At 50.0% G+C, this 19,757-nt stretch overlaps 1 protein-coding gene across 1 annotated transcript; it reads left to right on the top strand.

Annotated features, from left to right (window-relative positions):
* Window positions 1–547: 547 nt before the first annotated feature.
* Window positions 548–16,706, top strand: LOC131094896 (tetraspanin-15-like). Its single transcript, XM_058042490.1, has 8 exons — window positions 548–668; window positions 2,962–3,147; window positions 6,198–6,272; window positions 7,589–7,684; window positions 9,430–9,543; window positions 10,868–10,921; window positions 11,437–11,553; window positions 15,936–16,706. The coding sequence occupies exons 1-8, from the start codon at window positions 588–590 to the stop codon at window positions 16,545–16,547; spliced, it is 1,335 nt and encodes a 444-aa protein (XP_057898473.1). The 5' UTR covers window positions 548–587; the 3' UTR covers window positions 16,548–16,706.
* Window positions 16,707–19,757: the final 3,051 nt, after the last annotated feature.

Genomic DNA, 19,757 nt, shown 5'->3' with positions numbered 1-19,757 from the left:
AGCCTCCAAAGGGTTAACGCGGCCGCGCTCGGCCCTGCGGGCGGAAACGGCCCCGGCTTCGAATCGCCCGCAGGAACCGCGGCCGGGACGGGCGGGAGCAGCCGGGGGTTCCCGATCCCCGCCGGGGGTTCCCGATCCCAGCCGGAGGTTCCCGATCCCCACCGGGGGTTCCCGATCCCAGCCGGGAGCAGCCGGGGGTTCCCGATCCCCGCCGAGGGTTCCCGATCCCCGCCGGAGGTTCCCGATCCCCACCGGGGGTTCCCGATCCCCACCGGAGGTTCCCGATCCCCGCCGGAGGTTCCCGATCCCCGCCGGAGGTTCCCGATCCCCGCCGGGGTTCCCGATCCCCGCCGGGGGTTCCCGATCCCCGCCGGGGGTTCCCGATCCCCACCGGAGGTTCCCGATCCCCGCCGGGGGTTCCCGATCCCCGCCGGGAGCAGCCGGGGGTTCCCGATCCCCGCCGGGGTTCCCGATCCCCGCCGGGGGTTCCCGATCCCCGCCGGGGGTTCCCGATCCCCACCGGAGGTTCCCGATCCCAGCCGGGGGTTCCCGATCCCCGGCGGGATCGCGGCCGGGACGAGCCGGGCATGGGCCGGACCTGCCGCGAGTCCAATTTTTATTACTACAGCATCAAATTCGCGCTCTCCGCCTACGCCACGCTCTTCTCGGTACGTCCTTTCCCTTTTTCCCCCCATTTTTCCCCATTTTCCCCCATTTTTCCCCATTATTTTCCCATTTTTCCCCATTTTCCTCCCGTTTTTCCCCCCGTTTCCCCCCTATTTTTCCCCATTATTTCCTCATCTTTCCCCCATTCCCCCCCCTTTTTCCCCATTTTTCCCCCCATTTTTCCCCTTTATTTCCCCATTTCCCCCCATTTTCCCCGTGTTTCCCAGCGTTTTCCCACGTTTTTCCACGTTTTTCCCAACCGAAATTGCCTTTCCCAGCCCCTTTCGCCTTTCCGCCTCTCAATTTCCCCTTCCCAGACCCCAAATCCTTCAGGAAAACCCGCGGTGCCTCCAAACCCCCTGGACCACCCCAAACTGGGCAATTTAGGGCAATTTTTGGCTCCAAACGTGGCGATTTCGGGGTGAACCCGCCGGTCGTGGGGTTTTCTCCCACCTCATCCTCCCCCGTGATTCCTTTGTGGCCACGAGTCCCATTTGGAGCAGAAAAAAACTAAAAAAATTCAAATTTTTCACGCCCCAGGTGCCCCCTGCAGACATCGAGGGGGTTTCAGCCGCGTTTTTGCCGGAAAAATCCCAAACAAATGTAAAGAAATTGAATTTTAGGCGGTTTTGAAACCCTGGACTCTGCTCGGGGCGGGATTTCCCCGCACCTGGGAGCTGCAAACACCTGCGGGAGGAAGGGAGGGGAAAACCGGGAATTCCGCCCCTTTTGGGGTCTCTTTTGGGGGTTTATTTTGGGTAATTCTGACTTTATTTCCAAATATTTCCTCCCCAGGGTTAAATAACCTCGGGGTGGGGCTGATTTTTCAGGTGTGAGCGCAAAAATTCCTCTGCAGGTGCCCGGAAATGGTTTTAATTCCGGTTTTTATTGATTTTTGACGCGTGAATGAGCTCGGCCACAGCCAAAAATCACCAAAACTTGGAATTTTTTGGGATTATCTCCCAGATTCTCCAGGCTCTGTCAGCTCCGAGGGGCCAGAGCTCTGTGACATTCCCAGAAACCCCAAAAATTCCGGATTTCTCCCACGTTTCTGGCTCTGGTGGAGTTTGGGTGGGATTTGTGCAATATTCCAAACAAATCCACAGCAAATCCCAACATTTGGGTTCCAAGGAGCCGATCCCTCCCAGTTTGGGGTTTCCCAGAGGTTTTTGGGGTGCTGAAGGAATTGTGGGGTTTTCCTCCCAATTCCACTCTGGGAATCGTGGATGAACCCTGGGACAATTCCCGGATTTTTGGGGGAATTTTGGGAGAGCTCCATGGGGAATCCACCAGCGAGGGGCTCGGATTGGTCCAAAAAACGGGAAAACAACCCCAAAAAACGGGAAAACAACCCCAAAAAACGGGAAAACAACCCCAAAAATCCCCATTTTGGATGGTTTAACCCCTCCCACCTCCATCCCTGGGATGATCCCAGACAGGAATTCTGCTCCAGGGAATCCGGAGCCTTTCAGCCTGACCTAATTCCGGCCTCATTTGCATAATTACTGCCCAATTAATTGCTGGACAATTTCTTTTCCCACAAAACGGAGAGCGGATGTTTGAACTGACCCCGATAATCCTGAAAACCCCAAAAAATCCTAAATTTCATGGATTCGGAGTCACCTCCACGACTGGGGATCCCGGGGAGGAAATTCCATGGATTCAGAGCCCAAACCAGCTCTAAGGAGCCTTCCTTGAAGAATTCCATGGATCCAGAGTTATTGCCATGGTTTGGGATCCGGGGGAGGGAATTCCATGGATCTGAAAAACCCTAAAAACCCTCAAAACCCCTAAAAACCCTGAAAAACCCCAAAACCCTGGAAATCCCCAAAACCCCGAAAAACCCTGAAAAACCCCAAAAATCCTGAAAACCCCAAAAAACCCTGAAAAACCCCAAAAACCCTGGAAATCCCCAAAACCCCTAAAAACCCTGAAAACCCCCAAAATCCTGAAAACCCCTAAAAACCCTGAAAAACCCTGAAAAAACCCCCAAAACCCTGGAAATCCCAAAAACCCTGAAAAACCCTGGAAATCCCGAAAACCCCAAAAAACCCTGAAAAACCCTGAAAACCCCAAAAACCCTGGAAATCCCAAAAACCCCTAAAAACCCTGAAAAACCCTGAAAACCCCAAAACCTCTGGAAATCCCGAAAACCCCGAAAAACCCTGAAAAACCCCAAAAACCCTGGGCATCCCCAAAACCCCTAAAAACCCTGAAAACCCCAAAAACCCTGAAAACCCTAAAACCCCCATAAATCCCATAAATCCCGGACTAATTGCCGACTTTCCCCCGCAGCTGCTGGGGCTGCTGCTGCTGGCGCTGGGCGCGTACGCGGAGGCGGAGCGGCAGCGGCACCGCACGCTCGAGGGGATTTTCCTGGCGCCGGCCGTGCTGCTGCTGCTGCTGGGCTCCTGCGTGTTCCTCGTGTCCTTCGTGGGCATGGTGGGCAGCCTGCGCGACAACCGCGCCCTGCTCCGCACGGTGAGCGCCCGCCGCGGGGCTGGGGGCATCTCCACGGCTCCGGGGGCGCGTCTGTGGAATTCCATGGGTTGCGGGGTCATCTCCATGGATCCAGGGGCGCATCCGTGGAATTCCATATCCATATCCATATCCCTGAATCCGGGTCACATCCATGGATTTGGGGTCGTCTCCGTGGGTCCGGGGGCGCATCCGTGGAATTCCATGGATTTGGGGGCATCTCCACGGGTCCGGGGGCGCGTCCGTGGAATTCCATGGATCTGGGGTCATCTCTGTGGAATTCCATGGGTCTGGGGTCATATCCATGGTTCAGGGTCACATCCATGGATTTGGGGTCATCTCCGTGGATCTGGGGTCGTCTCAATGGAATTCCATGGATTTGGGGTCTTCTCCATGGATCCAGGGGCACATCCATGGAATTCCATGGATTTGGGGTCATCTCCATGGATCCAGAGGCGCATCCATAGAATTCCATGGTTTGCAGGGTCATCTCTGTGGAATTCCATGGGTCTGGGGTCATATCCATGGATTCAGGGTCACATCCATGGATTTGGGGTCATCTCCATGGATCTGGGGTCGTCTCAATGGAATTCCATGGATTATGGGTCTTCTCCGTGGATCCAGGGTCATCTCTGTGGAATTCCATGGATTTGGGGTCTTCTCCATGGATCCAGGGTCATCTCCGTGGAATTCCATGGATTTGGGCTCATCTCCATGGATCCAGGGGTGCATCCGTGGAATTCCATGGATTGCGGGGTCATCTCTATGGAATTCCATGGGTCTGGGGTCATATCCATGGATTCAGGGTCACATCCATGGATTTGGGGTCATCTCCATGGATCTGGGGTCATCTCCATGGTTTGGGAATTCCATGGATCCAGGGTAAATTCCATAGTTTGGGAATTCCGTGGATGTGGTGTCACCTCCGTGGTTTGGGGCTCCATGGAGGGAATTCCACAGCGTTTTCCCTCCCGAGGTCCACCCTGGGATGTGAATTCCCAGGAAAACAGAATTCCCAGGAAAATCCAATTCCCAGGAAAAACCAATTCCCAGAAATCCCAATTCCCAGAAAATCCAATTCCCAGAAAATCCAATTCCCAGCAGCGCCTCCCCCTCCGGGATTTGTGGGCAGGGGCGCTGAAAGGCCGGGAATTGCCGAGGGCAGGAAGGAGCAATCAGAGCCCTGGTGGGATGGGAACGGTCCCTTCCAGGAGAATTCCCAGAACAAAAGCAAATCAGGGAGAGAGGCCCTGGAGGAGCTCTTGGAGCCGAGCTGGGGCTGGCAGCTGCAGCCTTGGGGTTTTTTATGGAAAATTGTGTTTAAAAGGATCCAGATTTGTGTTTTAAAGGATCCGGGACTGGATTTAAAAGGACTCAGAATTTGTCTTTAAAAGGATCTGGGATTTCTGTTTTAAAGGATCTGGGATCATCTTTAAATGATCTGGGATTGTCTTTAAAAGGCTCCAGGATCCATGTTTAAAAGGGTCAGGATTTGTTTCTAAAAAGATCTGGGATGGTGTTTAAACCTGGATTTGTGTTTTAAAGGATTTGGGAATCTTGTTTAAAAGGATCCAGGGTTGTGTTTAAAACTGGATTGGTGTTTAAACCTGGATTTGGGTTCCAAGGATCTGGGATTGGTGTTTAAACCTGGATTTGGGTTTTAAAGGATCTGGGATTTTTTTTTTAAGCCTGGATTTGGGTTCCAAGGATCTGGGATTGGTGTTCCAAAGGAGCTGGGCTGGTTTCTCCCTGGAGCTGTGCAATTCCCACCGGAATTTGGCTGATTTGTGCCTGCTCTGTGCAATTCCCACTGGAATTCCAACTGATTTGTGCCTGCTCTGTGCAATTCCCACCGGAATTTGGCTGATTTGTGCCTGCTCTGTGCAATTCCCACCGGAATTTGGCTGATTTGTGCCCACTCGGGTGCAGCTGACAGCTCCATCCATCTCCCACCTCCACGGCATCCACTGGGAACGCGTCGCTCCCAACGGCCCCAAACCCCCGGGATCGATGGCCTGGAAAGCCCAACCCCAACCCACGGGATTTGGGCTCCGGAGGGACAGGAATTCACCCCAAATTTGCCCCGGAGGGACAGGAATTCACCCCAAATTCGCCCCGGAGGGACAGGATTAAAGCACCCAAATTGGGTGTCCTGGGGCTGGAACGTCCGGGTTTGGAGATAATTAAGGAGGAACCAAAGCTCGGAGATCGTTAAGGGAGGGAAGGAGCAGCTCCCACAGGGATCCATCAGTTCCCGAGGCTGCTGCGGGAATGGGGATTGATGAGCTCGTTAGCGGCCGCGTTAATTGAATCGGAATTGAGCGGCTCTGCCTGACTCAGCATGCAGGGCCGGAGGGACATTTCCTCGGGAAGTTCCTCCGAGAAATCCGGAATTAGTTTGGACCCTCGGGCTCCTTCCCAGTCCCTTCCCAACCCCTCCTGATCCTTCCTAATATTTCCCGTTCCCTTCCCAATCCTTCCTGATTCTTTCCCACTCCCTTCCTGGTCCTTCCTGATTCCTTCCCAATTTTTCCTGATCCTTCCCAATCTCCCTTCCCAATCCCTTCCTGATCCTTCCTTATCCTTCCTAATATTTCCTGTTCCCTTCCTTTTCCCTTCCCAATCATTCCTGGTCCTTCCCAATCTCCTTCCTGGTCCTTTCTGATCCTTCCCAATATTTCCTGATCCCTTCCCAATTCCCTTCCCAATCCTTCCTGATCCCTTCCCAGTCCCTTCTTGACCCTTCCTGATTCCTTCCCAATCCATTCCTGGTCCTTCCTAATATTTCCCATCCCCTTCCTGATCCATTCCCATTCCCTTCCCATTCCCTTGCCATTCCCTTCCTAGTTCCTTCCCAATCTTTTCTGATTCCTTCCCAATCCCTTCCCGATCCTTCCCGATCCCCTCTCTGGGATGGACGGTGACACACGGGGACACCAAGGTGGAATTTCCACCAGAATTCCAGGAAAATCCGGAATTCCAGCGGCGAATTCCTCATTTCTGGGTGTCCCATCGGGGTCGGATCCGTGACCACCCGTCCTCTCCTCCCACAGTTCTTCTGGGTGCTGCTGCTCATCTTCCTGACGGAGCTGCTGCTGATCCTGGTGGAGATCATCTTCGAGAGCAAGGTGGGACACGGACACGGCCGGGAATTCCATCGGCATTCCCGAAAATGGAACGGTCATTCCCAAAAATGGGATGGTCATTCCCAAAAATTCCATTGTCATCCCCAAAAATGGGATGGTTATTCCCAAAAATTCCATTGTCATCCCCAAAAATGGGATGGTCATTCCCAAAAATTGAATCATTATTCCCAAAAATTCCATTGTCATTCCCAAAAATGGAATGGTTATTCCCAAAAATGGAATTTTTTTTATTCTTGACCATGGAATTGTCATTCCTGAAAACGGGATGGTCATTCCCAAAAATGGGATGGTTATTCCCAAAAATTCCATTGTTTTTTCCAAAAATTGAATGATTATTCCCAAAAATTCCATTGTCATTCCCAAGAAACAGAATGTTTATTCCCAAAAATGGAATGGTTATTCCCAAAAATTCCATTGTCATACCCAAAAACAGAATGGTCATCCCCTAAAACGGGATGGTCATTCCCAAAAAATGGAATGTTTTTATTCTTGACCATGGAATTGTCCTTCCTGAAAACAGGATGGTCATTCCCAAAAATGGGATGGTTATTCCCAAAAATTGAATAATTATTCCCAAAAATTGAATAATTATTCCCAAAAATTCCATTGTAATTCCCAAAAAACCAGAATGGTCATTCCCGAAAAACCAGAATGGTCATTCCCAAAAATGGGATGGTTATTCCCAAAAATTCCATTGTCATTCCCAAAAATGGGATGGTTATTCCTGAGAATTGAATCGTTATTCCCAAAAATTCCATTGCTATTCCCAGAAATGGAATTGTCATTCCTGAAAATTGAATTTTTATTCCTGGACATGGAATTGTCATTCCCAAAACTGGAATTGCAATTCCTCAGGATGGAACTCTGGGATGCAGCAGGAGTTTTAAAGTAAAATTAATTTAAAGTCAATTTTAATTAATCGGGATGATATCAAAAGTGAATTAAAGGCCAGATAAAGGGGGAATTGTGGGAAGCACAAATCCCCCTCTGGAACAACGGATTTTCATCAAACCCCCAATCCCAAAATTAATTGGATTTCAGGTGAAATCAGCCACGACCAGCAATTAATTTCGATATGCAAATCAGCTTTGTTGATATGCAAATGAGGAACAGCAAAAATAAGGCAGATAAAAATTCCTTGGTTTGGATGAGGCAGGAATGGATCCAGACAGCTCCAAAATTGTGGATTTTATCCCAAAAAATCACCTTGGGATGGGTGAATCCCTGCTCTGGTGTGAAAAATGTGGAATTCTGTGTTTCCCATGGATTTTCCCAACTTTTGTGTTTCTCCATCCCAGATGAACGAGGTTTTCCACTCCAACATCCAGGAGGGAATCCGGCACTACTACGACGACCTGGACTTCAAAAATATCCTGGATTTTGTGCAGGAAAAGGTTTGGATGGGAAAAGGGGAAATTTCCCAAGGAATTCTCAATCCCATGCCCCGTTTCCCCTGGAAATCCTGAATTTTCTGGATTTTCTCCCTGGATTTTCAGGATTCCCCCCCTGGATTTTCCCCTGGATTTTTCCCCCTCGATTTTCAGGATTTTGCCCCTGGATTTTCCCATGGATTTCCCTGAAATTCCCTGGATTTTCAGGATTTTTCCCCATGGATTTTCAGGATTTCCCCCCTGGATTTTCAGTGTTTTCCCCTGGATTTTCAGGTTTTTCCTTGGAAAATGGGAGCAGAGGGAAAACCTCTCCCAAAATCTGTTCCTGGATGATTTTAGTGCTTAAAAAATGGGCAAAATCCAGCCCAAGCTCATTTTTATTCCATGGAGGACTCGGGGTGACTTTGATTGGAATTTTTTTATCTTTGCTGCAGGAAACAAAGAGATTTTTTTTTTTAATTTGAATTTTTTCCCTTTGTAGCTGCAGGATTTGATCCCAATTTATCCTGACAGGAAGAGAAATCCCTGAGGGGCTGGTGGGGATTTGTGGGGTGGCTGAGAGCCCCCAGATCCATCCCTGCCTCTGGAAAAAAGGGATTTGTCACCTGGAATTAAAGTGTGGAAATGGGGATGGGTCTGAACCCCTCTGAAATGGGGATAAATGGGAAAAATTCCCTTTTTTTTAACCCTTAAACTTCCCAGGGAGCAGGGAAAATTGGGAAGGGGAATGGGATTGGAATTCTGGGATTGGGATGGATGGGATCCTAAAATTCCCTTTCCCCATCCCAGGTTTTTCCAGCCTGGCCTTGGGCACTTCCAAGGATCCAAAATTCCCTGGGAATTCCATCATCCCAATTAATTATGATCCCAATTAATGATCCCATTACCCTGAATCCATTCCCTGTTCTCCCAATCCCTTTTCCAGGATTTTTAAGGAATTTCCAGGGCTGGAAAATTCCCTGGGAATTCAATCCCTGCCCTTCCCAGGGAGGGATTTCCCCCCAAAATCCCAACCCCAAATCCCTTTGGAGTGGGAATCCCTTCCCATTTCCCCTGGAATTTTGGGGTTTCCAGCTCTGTGTTTTCCCTGTGTTTTTCCTGGAATTTTGGGGTTTCCAGCTCTGTGTTTTCCCTGTGTTTTCCCTGCAGTTTTTCCTGTGTTTTCCCTGCAGTTTCCCCTGGAATTTTGGGGTTTCCAGCTCTTTGTTTTCCCTGTGTTTTCCCTGTGTTTTTCCTGGAATTTTGGGGTTTCCAGCCCTGTGTTTTCCCTCTGTTTTTCCTGCAGTTTTTCCTGCAGTTTCCCCTGGAATTTTGGGCTTTTCCAGCTCTTTATTTTTCCAGTTTTTTTCCTGTGTTTTCCCTGTGTTTATCCCATTTCCCCTGGAATTTTGGGGTTCCCAGCTCTTTGTTTTCCCTGTGATTTTCCTTGTGTTTTCCCTGTGTTTTTCCTGCAGTTTTTCCTGTGTTTTTCCTTTGTTTTTCCTGCAGTTTCCCCTGGAATTTTGGGGTTTCCAGCTCTGCGGTTTTCCTGTGTTTTCCCTGTGTTTTTCCTGCAGTTTCCTCTGGAATTTTGGGGTTCCGAGCTCTTTGTTTTCCCTGTGTTTTCCCTGCAGTTTTCCTGCTGTGGAGGGGATGAATTCCGCGACTGGGAGGTGAACCAGTACCTGGAATTTTGGGGTTTCCAGCTCTGTGTTTTCCCTGTGATTTCCCTGTGTTTTCCCTGTGATTTCCCTGTGTTTTCCCTGCAGTTTTCCTGCTGTGGAGGGGATGAATTCCGGGACTGGGAGGTGAACCAGTACCACCGGTGCAACGGCAGCGGGGCCCTGGCCTGCGGGGTGCCCCACTCGTGCTGCGTCCGAGGGGTGAGTGGGAAACGGCCCAAAAATCCAGGGAAAAATCCCAGAAATCCAGGGGAAAAAAATTCCCAGAATTTCTGGGGAAATATCCCAGAATTCCAGGGAAAATATCCCAGAAATCCAGGGAAAAAAATCCCAAAATTCCTGGGGGAGATCCCCTCCTTCCCCACTCCTGCTGTGTCAGAGCAGGGGGGTCCTAAAATTCCTGGGGAAATATCCCAAAACTCCAGGGAAAAAAATTCCCAAGATTCCAGGGAAGATATCCCAGAATTCCTGGGAGAAATATCCCAGAAATTCCTGGGGAAGTATCCCAGAAATCCAGGGAAAAAAATCTCAGAATTCTAGAGAGAAATCCCAAAATTCCAGGGACAATATCCCAGAAGGCCAGGGAAAAAAAATCCCAAAATTCCAGGGAAAATATACCAGAATTGCAGGGGAAAAAAACCCCAAAATTCCAGGAGAAAAATCCCAGAATTCCATGGAAAAAAAATCCCAAAATTTGAGGGAAAAAAACATCCCAGAATTCAAGGGAAAAATATCCCAGAATTCCAGGGAAAAATCCCAAAATTCCCAGGGAATTCCCCTCAAAAATTTTGCAGAGCAAACTTGCTAAAAATGAATTTCATCCAGCCCTCCTCCAGGATTCCATCCCAGGACGAAACCTCAGGATCCTGAAAATCCCCAAATATCCCAAAGCAAGGCCAGGAAAGTTTGGGATAAATCCCAAAAAGGCAACGAGGAGAATTCCTCATCAATCCCTCATTGTTCTTAATGGAGAAACAGGGAAATGTGAAGGGGTTTAATTAGGCTGATATGCAAATGAGATGCAGATTTGAGCTGCTCTCTAATCAAGGCCTTGATTGAGGCTCCTGGAGATGGAATTCCTGCAGGGAGCTTTTTTGGGGGTTTTTTGGGATAATTTGGTAAAAATAAAACCTGAGCGGGGGGAAGGGAGAGGGGAAAATTCCCTTAATCCAGAGGGGGAGAAATTGGGGAGGTTTTTTTGGGAATGCTGAAGGAGCCTCCATCCCTTATCCCAAATCCCTCCCCAGCTCTCCTGGAGCCCCTTTCAGGCCCTGGAATGTTCTGGAAGCTCTCCCTGGAATTTCCCTTCTCCATTCCCAGCTCTCCCAGCCCCGCTCCAGAACCCTGGAATGGTTTGGGAATGGGATTCGCCCTCAGCCCCAGGGACACCCCAAATTCCGAGGGGCCCCTCCAGAATTCCCAATTTCCTTTGGATTTCTGGTGATTTCCCATGTTAACCCCGCCCCTATCCCGGGTTAGCCCCGCCCCTATCCCGGGTTAACCCTTCCCGTGCCGTTCCCCACAGGTTCCCGGAGCAGTTGTGAACACCCTGTGCGGGTACCGCGCCCTGGACAAGGAGGTGAATTTTGGATATTTTTGGGAATTTTCTGCTCTTTTTTCCCCCCACATCCCAAAAATCCAACACTCCCTGCGGGAATTCCCCTTCCCCAATCCGTTTTGGGGCTTTCCCCGGGAATTTTGGGGCATTTTTGGTGCTCTGGGATTCTCACCTGGGAGTGGCCTCAGCCCTTCCCAGCGGGAGAGGGATCCAGGGATCAGCCCAGTGCAGAGATGTGGGAATTCCTGGTGGCAGAATTCCCTGCAGAAATGTGGGAATTCCTTACAGGAATTCCTTACAGGAATTCCCAGCTCGGGCAGGCCCCATCTGAGGGAGTTGGACGCTCCAGGATATCTCAGAGCCCCAAAGTTGGGATTTGTTCCCACCTCAGCTCCTTTGGAAGCCCCAGAACAAAAACCTCTCCCTTGGGGCAATGATTTGGGTCCAAATCCCCCAACCTGAGCCAAAATTCCGGGGAAAGCCGCGGATAAATCCCCGAATTCCCGGGAATTTGTGATGCCATCTCCTCTTGGCAGCGCCTGGAGCTGCTGGGCACCATCCACGTGCGGGGCTGCATCCACGCCGTGGGGCTCTGGCTCAAGGACAACTTCCAGGCCACGCTGGCCATCGTCTGCTCCCTGCTGCTGCCCCAGGTACGCCTCAAATCCCACATTCCCAGATCCCCAAATGCCCAAATTCCAGCTGCAATTCCCAAATTCCAGCTGCAATTCCCCAAATTCCAGCCGCAATTCCCAAATTCCCGCTGCGATTCCCAAATTCCCGCTCCAATCCCCCAAATTCCCGCTGCAATTCCCAATCCCAGCTGCAGTTCCCGGGATCAGGGGTGACCCCGCAGTTTTGGGATTCTCAGTGCTGAGGATTCGGCTCCTTGCTGGATGTGGAAAAATCCTTTGGGATCCCAAAAATCCTTTGGTGGGGCAGGGAAAGTCATGCCGAGGCCTGGTCCATTAACAGCAGGCTGCTAATTGGGAATGCTAATGAGGAATGCTAATGAGGAATGCTAATGGGGAATGCTAATGGGGAGAAATCCACGGGAATGGAGCCCTGATGGGTCTGGAGTGGTTAATGGGGAATGCTGGGGGGAAAAATTGGGGAATGCTGATGGAGCTGGAGAGGTGCCTGAATGGGGAATGGTGGGGGAAAAAATCCCTGGAATGATGGGGGAAAAATCCCTGGAATGCTGGAGACAAATCCCTGGAATGCTGGAGACAAATCCCTGGAATGCTGATGGAACTGCAGTGGCAAATCCCTGGAATGCTGCTGGGAGCGTCCCAGCCCTTCTAAAGGGAAAACTCCAATCCCATGGGAGAGGTTTTGTTCATTTCCCCTCCACTCCGGGTCAGGCACAAACTCTGCCTCCATCCATCCATCATCCATCCATCCATCCATCCATCATCCATCCATCACCCATCCATCCATCCATCCATCCATCATCCATCCATCCATCCATCCATCCATCCATCATCCATCCATCACCCATCCATCATCCATCATCCATCCATCATCCATCCATCCATCCATCATCCATCCATCCATCATCCATCCATCCATCCATCCATCCATCCATCCATCCATCCATCATCCATCCATCATCCATCCATCCATCCATCCATCCCATCCATCCATCCATCCATCCATCATCCGTCATCCATCATCCATCATCCATCCATCATCCATCATCCATCCATCCATCCATCCATCCATCCATCCATCCATCCATCCATCCATCATCCATCCATCCATCCATCCATCCATCCATCCATCCATCCATCGATCCCTGTGAATTTTTGTCTGTCTGTCCCATCCATTCCATCCCTGTGAGTTTTTGTCCCTCTGTCCCATCCATCCCTGTGAGTTATTGTCCGTCTGTCCATCCCTCCCTCCCCGCAGTGCCGGAGATGGACGAGCCCGTTCCGTGGAAATCGCGGAATTTTCCCCCGCCGGGCGTTTTCCATCTCCGGCTGACAGGGATGGAGAACGTTCAGCGTTTCCTGGGAAGATTAATTTGGGATTTGTTCCTTCTCCAGCCTCCCCCAGGCTCCGGGGGGAGGGAAAAGGGAACGAATGGGGGATTTGGGATTTTTCCATCCGAGCTCTGCAGAAATCCCAGTGTAGGGAATGGAAAGCCAAAAAATGAGGGGGAAAAACCCCAATTTGGGTTTTGTAAACTCTGGGGAAGTTCAACATTCCAGGATCCAGCCAGAACTGGGGAATGTTCCCAAATTCCCATGGAAAAGTTTTTTTTTTTTTTTTTTATGGAATCCCATAAACTCCTGGGATTTATGGATTTTTTTATGGATTCCCAAAGCTCCTGAGAATTATGGGTTTTTTATGGGGTCCCAAAGCTTTTGGGATTTATGGATTTTTTAGGGATTCCCAAAGCTTCTGGGATTTATAAATTTTTTTAGAGATCGCCACAAACTCTTGGGATTTATGGAATTTTTATGGATTCCCATAAACTCCCAGGTTTTATGGAATTTCTATGGATTCCCAAAGCTTCTGGGATTTATCGATTTTTTTAGGGATTCCCATAAACCCCTGGGATTTATGGATTCCCAAAGCTTTTGGGATTTATGTTTTTTTTAATGGATTCCCATAAACTCCTGGGATTTATGGATTTTTTTAGGGATTCCCATAAACTCCTGGGATTTATGGATTCCCAAAGCTCCTGGGATTTATGGATTTTTTTTTAATGGATTCCCAAAGCTCCTGGGATTTCTTTACCCCCTGGATCAATTAAAAATCCTTTTCCATGGATTTGCCCCCCCTTGGGCGCTGAAATTCCATCCAGGAAGAACAGGCACATCCCTCCATCCCAAACCCCGCAGTTCCAGGATCCCAATCCCAGATAAAATTCCATTTTCTGGTTTTGCAGCCCAGCCCGCCCCGCTGTGCTCCCGTCTCCCCGCGGTGCCGTAAGCGCGGAGCCGATATTGGATCCATCCATAACCCTGACAGGAGCGGGGATTTGGGATCGGGATCGGGAACGGGAGCGGGGCCGTGACGCAGAGCAGGGGCGGGAAGGGGGGTGGGAGCGTGGCTGGGGGGGTTGGATGGTTTTATTCCCTTTTATTGCCCGTTTTCCTTGGGATTTTAGATGGTTTTATTCCCTTTTATTGCCCGTTTTCCTTGGGATTTGGGGTTTTAGATGCTTTTATTCCCTTTTATTGCCCGTTTTCCTTGGGATTTGGGATTTTAGATGATTTTATTCCCTTTTATTCCCCATTTTCTCTGGGATTCACGATCCTGACTGAAGCCTTTGCATGATTTTATTCCCTTTTATTCACCATTTTCCTTGGGATTTGGGATCTTGGATGGCTTTATTCCCTTTTATTTTATTCCCTTTTATTTTATTCCCTTTTATTCACCATTTTCTCTGGGATTTGGGATCCTGACTGAAGCCTTTGCATGGTTTTATTCCCTTTAATTCACCATTTTCCTTGGGATTTGGGATCCTGGATGGCTTTATTCCCTTTTATTGCCCATTCTCCTTGGGATTTGGGATTTTAGATGGTTTTGTTCCTCATTTTCTCTGGGATTCAGGATCTTGGGTGGTTTTATTCCCCATTTTCTCTGGGATTTGGGATCCTGACTAAAGCCTTTGGATGGCTTATTCCCTTATATTCTCCATTTTCTCTGGAATTTGGGATCTTGGATGGTTTTATTCCCTTTTATTCCCCATTTTCTCTGGGATTTGGGATCTTGAATGGTTTTATTCCCCATTTGCTCTGGGATTTGGGGTCATGACTGAGGGGTTTGGATCATTTTATTCCCTTTTATTCCCCATTTTCTCTAGGATTTGGGATCTTGGTTTTATTCCCTTTTATTCCCCATTTTCTCTGGGCTTTGGGATCTTGGATGGCTTTATTCCCTTTTATTTTATTCCCTTCGGTTCCCCATTTTCTCTGGGATCTGGGATCCTGGCTAAAGCCTTTAGAAGGTTTTATTCCCTTCCAAAATTCCCCATTTTCTCTGGGGTTTGGGATCGGGTTTGGATGGTTTTATTCCCTTCCACAATTGCCATTTTTTCTGGGATTCCTCAGCAGAGCAGCAGGAGCCATCCCAGCCCCAGCCCCGGCTCTGTTTCCATGGAATTCACACACAAATCCTTCCGGGAGGCGAAAATGCCAAATTTGCCCCAAATCCCCCATTTCAAAGGGTTTTTCTGGCTCTGGGGGATCGGGATTGGGATTTTAGTGGGGACTGGTGACAGTTCCATAATGGGAGCGAGGCTGCAGCCGACACCATGGAAATGGGATTGCAAACACCAAATGCCAAAGGATTCGCTCGGGGTGGGGATCAGCACAATCCCATTATTATCTCATTATTAATTATCCCATTATTATCCGCTTATCCCAGTGCTGTCCCTGACCCTTTTAGGATATCCCTGTCCCCTTTTGGGATATCCCTGTCCCCTTTTAGGATATCCCTGACCCCTTTAGGATATTTCTGACCCCATTAGGATATCCCTGACCCTTTTGGGGTGTCCCTGTCCCCTTTGGGGTCTCTCTGACCCTTTTGGGGTGTCCCTGTCCCCTTTTAGGACATCCCTGCCCCCTTTTGAGATATCCCCCACCCTTTTAAGATATTCCTGACCCCTTTAGAATATCACTGACCCTTTTGGGGTCTCTCTGATGCCTTTGGGGTGTCCCTGTCCCCTTTTAAGATATCCCTGACCCTTTTGGGGTGTTCTTGACCCCTTTTTGGATATTCCCGACCCCTTTAGGTTATCCCTGTCCTCTTTTGGGATATTCCTCAGCCTTTTAGGATATTCCTGACCCCTTTAGGATATCACTGACCCTTTTGGGGTGTCTCTGTCCCCTTTGGGGTCTCCCTGACCCTTTTGGGGTGTCCCTGACCCCTTTTAGGCTATCCTTGACACCTTTGGGATACCCCTGTCCCCTTTTAGGATATCCCTGTCCCTTTTGGGGCCTCCTTGCCCCTTTTGGGACCCCTTTAGGATCTGCCTGACCCTTTTGGGATGGCCCTGACCCTCTGGGGTTTCTCTCCCCAGGTGCTGGGCCTGGCCATGGCCTGGCTGCACTGGCAGCAGCTGAACGAGCTCCGTTCCCGCTGGGATTTCGTGGATTCCCGGCCGGGCCCGGGCGCGGCCCCGCTGGATCTGAGCGGAGCCGGCTGCTGCTGGTGCCTGCCCCGGGACGGCGGCTACGGCAGCACCGGGAACACCGGGAGTACCGGGAATGATGAGAGCACCAGGAAAAACGGGAATAATGGGGACTACGAGAGCACCGGGAATAACGGGGACACCGGGAACACGGAGAGCACTGGGAGCACCGGGAGCTACAGGAGCACCGGGAATAACGGGATTGACGGGGACAGTGGAGACACCGGGAGTGCCGGGAGCATCGGGAATACCGGGAATAATGGGAATGGCGGGAGCACCGGGAATAACGGGAATGACTGGGACACCGGGAGCACCGGGAATAACGGGGACAACTGGAATAGCGGGGACACCGGGATCATCGGGAACAACGGGGACAGCTGGAATGGCGGGGACACCGGGAGCATCGGGAATAACGGGAGCACCGGGAATGGCGGCTGGGAGGAGGAGGAGGAGGAGGAGGAGGAGTTGGATGAAGGAGCCGCCTTCCTCCGCAAAGTGTGAGGAGCGCTCGGACTCGGACTCATAGCAGAACACGGAAAAAAAATGGGATTTTTCCTCTCAGGTCCCGAATTTTCTTTGTGAAAAAACAGGAATTTTTCATATTTTGGAAATAGGAAAATTTCGTGGAATTCCTGTGGGAAAATTGGGAAAAAATTGGGGTTTTTTTATTCTCAGCTCCCGAATTTTCTTTGTGAAAAAACAGGAATTTTTCATATTTTGGAAATAGGAAAATTTCGTGGAATTCCTGTGGGAAAATTGGGAAAAAATTGGGGTTTTTTTATTCTCAGCTCCCATTGAGAAAATGGGTAAAAATGGGATTTTTCCTCTCAGGTCGTGGATTTCCTTTGGGAAAATTGGGGAAAAATTTGTGGTTTTTTATTCTTAGCTCATGTTGGGAAAATTGTAAAAAAAAAGGGATTTTTACTCTCATCTCCCATTGAGAAAATTGGGAGAAAATTGGGATTTTTTTCCTCTCAGCTCCTGTTGGGAAAAATGTAAAAAAAAAAGGGATTTTTCCTCTCAGGTCCTGTATTTCCTTTGGGCAAGCTAGGATGAAATGGGATGGGATTTATTGATGTTCCCATAAAAGGCTGCAGGGAGCGGGGCCGACCGTGAAATCATGGGGTGGAAGGGAAAACGTGGAATTGGGAACAATTCCAGGGGAAATCCTGACCCCAAACCCTCCCAATGGAAATCCTGAGCCCAAATCCTCCCAATGGAAATCCTGACCCCAAACCTGCCATGGGGAAATCCTGACCCCAAACCTGCCATGGGGAAATCCTGACCCTAAATCTGGGAGGGATCCCTTGGGGGCTGAGCTTGGCTCTCCAGGGGATTTGGGATCATCCCATGGATGGGGATTTGGGATCATCTCAGTGCTGGATTCGGCATCATCCCTGTGCTGTATTTGGGATCACCCCACTGAGGGGATTTGGGATCATCCCATGGATGGGGTTTGGGATCATCCTACTGAGGGGATCTGGGATCATCCCATGGATGGGGTTTGGGATCATCCTACTGAGGAGATTTGGGATCATCCCATGGATGGGGTTTGGGATCATCCCATGGATGGGGTTTGGGATCATCCTACTGAGGGGATCTGGGATCATCCCATGGATGGGGTTTGGGATCATCCCATGGATGGGGTTTGGGATCATCCTACTGAGGGGATCTGGGATCATCCCACAGCTGGAGCTCCCTGCCATTCCCTAAACTCCAGAGCAGTTCCCTCCCGAATCCCCCAAACCCCACGAACCCAAGCCCTGCAGCCTGGGCTGGATTTCCCCCATCCCAGCGATCCCACACGGAATCCCCGTCCCCGCGTGGGGCCGATCCCGTGGGTTCCCCCCTTTCCTTTCCCTTCCCTCCCCCGGAGCTCCCGTGATGCTCCGGCCGCCATCGATCCATCGGCATCGGCATCGCTGGGATGCAGCTCTGACTCCTGCCAGTCCCGACTCCACTGACCCCACAGCCCCATCCCAAAGCTGTCCCTGGGGAGCCTCAGGTGAGTTTGGAAAAATGGGAAATTGGTTTTTTTGGGGATTTCATGGGATCGGGGCTGGCGCTTTGGGGTCGCTGGAAAAGCAGCTGTGACTCCTGACAATTGCACATTTCCCTGACCCCACAGCCTGATCCCAAATCTCTGTTTGGGGAGCTCCAGGTGAGTTTGGAAGGCGAAATCTGGTTTTTGGGGAAATCTGGGTTTTGGGAAAATCTGGTTTTTGGGGAAATCTCCTGTTTGGGATTTTGTGGGATTGGGGTTGGCACTTTGGGGTCGCTGGCAGAGCAGCTCTGACTCCCATTAATCCCACTTTTCCCTGACCTCACAACCCGATCCCAAATCTCTTTTTGGGGAGTTCCAGGTGAGTTTGGAAGGGGAAATCTCCCTTTTGGGGAAATCTCCCTTTTGGGGTAATCTCCTGTTGGGGTTTCACAGGATCGGGGGCAGCACTGGGTTTGCTTTCCCTGCCCGGATTTCCCTGGAATTCCAGTTGGGTTTTCCAGCTCCAGTTCCTCCTCCTGGCTGGGTTTTGGGGATTTAAGGGGGAAAATCTCCATGTGGGAAAAATCCCAGATGTCCGAGCCCGGGATCGATCGGGAGCCTCCATTTAACCGTGCCTAACAAAGCCTGGCTTTACCCGGGGGCTCTTTGTGCTTCCAGCTCATCCAGATCCCCCAAAATCCCATTTTATCTCAGTTTAAAGGATTTGTACCCCAATCCATCACCCAGGAATCCCAATCTGCCGAGATTTCCTGGGGATTGGGATTTTTTATTTTTTAAAAGATAATTTTTAGAGTAAAGCTATTCCTGGGGGCGTTTTGCTGCTTTTTGTGCTTTTCCAGCTTCCTGAAATCCTCAGGTTCACCCGAGAATGTTCTTGGGAAGCCAAGGCTCAATGTTATCCCTAAAACTGCCCAGTTTGGGGTTTCCCTCCTGAGGAAAAACCCTGAATTTGTTTCCCCTTAAATTAAATCAATCCTGCCAAAAGCGTGAGGTTGATGGAAAAAATCCCAAATCTCGGAAATTTAATTTAAATCTCAACTGGGATGGGACTGGAGCTGAACTGGGATAAACTGGATTTAAATTAGCTTGGGGTAAACCAGACTTGAGCTGGACTGGGATAAACTGGATTTAATTTGGACTGGGATCAACTGGATTTGAACTGCACTGGGATAAACTGGATTTAATTTGGACTGGGATAAATTGGATTTTCCCAGGTAAAAGGGAATATCCCCACTGGGATAACCTGGATTTAATTTGGACTGGGATAAATTTGATTCAGTTTGGACTGGGATAACCTGGATTTAATTTGGACTGGGATAACCTGGATTTTCCCGGGTAAAAGGGTCAGGAATTCCCTCCCTGCCAGCCCCAGCAGCCCCGGCCGTTCCCATTTCTGAGGTTTTTGGCCGGATTTGGGGTTTTTGTCCCCGAAAGAGCTGGAACCTGCGGGAATCGCCCTCCGAGTGACTTTGGGAGCATCGACCGGGCGGGAATGGAAACAGCCGGGGCAGCCGAGTGTGAAAGGCAATCGCTGGGGCTCGGCTAATTAGGGAGCCGTTAATTAACTCAGCAGCAGCGTCCGGGCAGGCCCCGCCGGGATCAAAGGGGAAACGGCGGGGAGTGGAAAGGAAATGTGGGATCGGGGGTGGGAAAGGGAAATTTGGGGTGGGAAAGCCCTTTGGGATGTGTGGGGTCACCCCAGAATA

Source organism: Melospiza georgiana, chromosome 31 (genome assembly GCF_028018845.1).
Source record: "Melospiza georgiana isolate bMelGeo1 chromosome 31, bMelGeo1.pri, whole genome shotgun sequence".
In the NCBI taxonomy this organism is placed as follows: domain Eukaryota; kingdom Metazoa; phylum Chordata; class Aves; order Passeriformes; family Passerellidae; genus Melospiza; species Melospiza georgiana.
The sequence above is the reverse complement of the archived record's forward strand: the minus strand, read 5'-3'. Positions and strand labels throughout refer to the sequence as shown.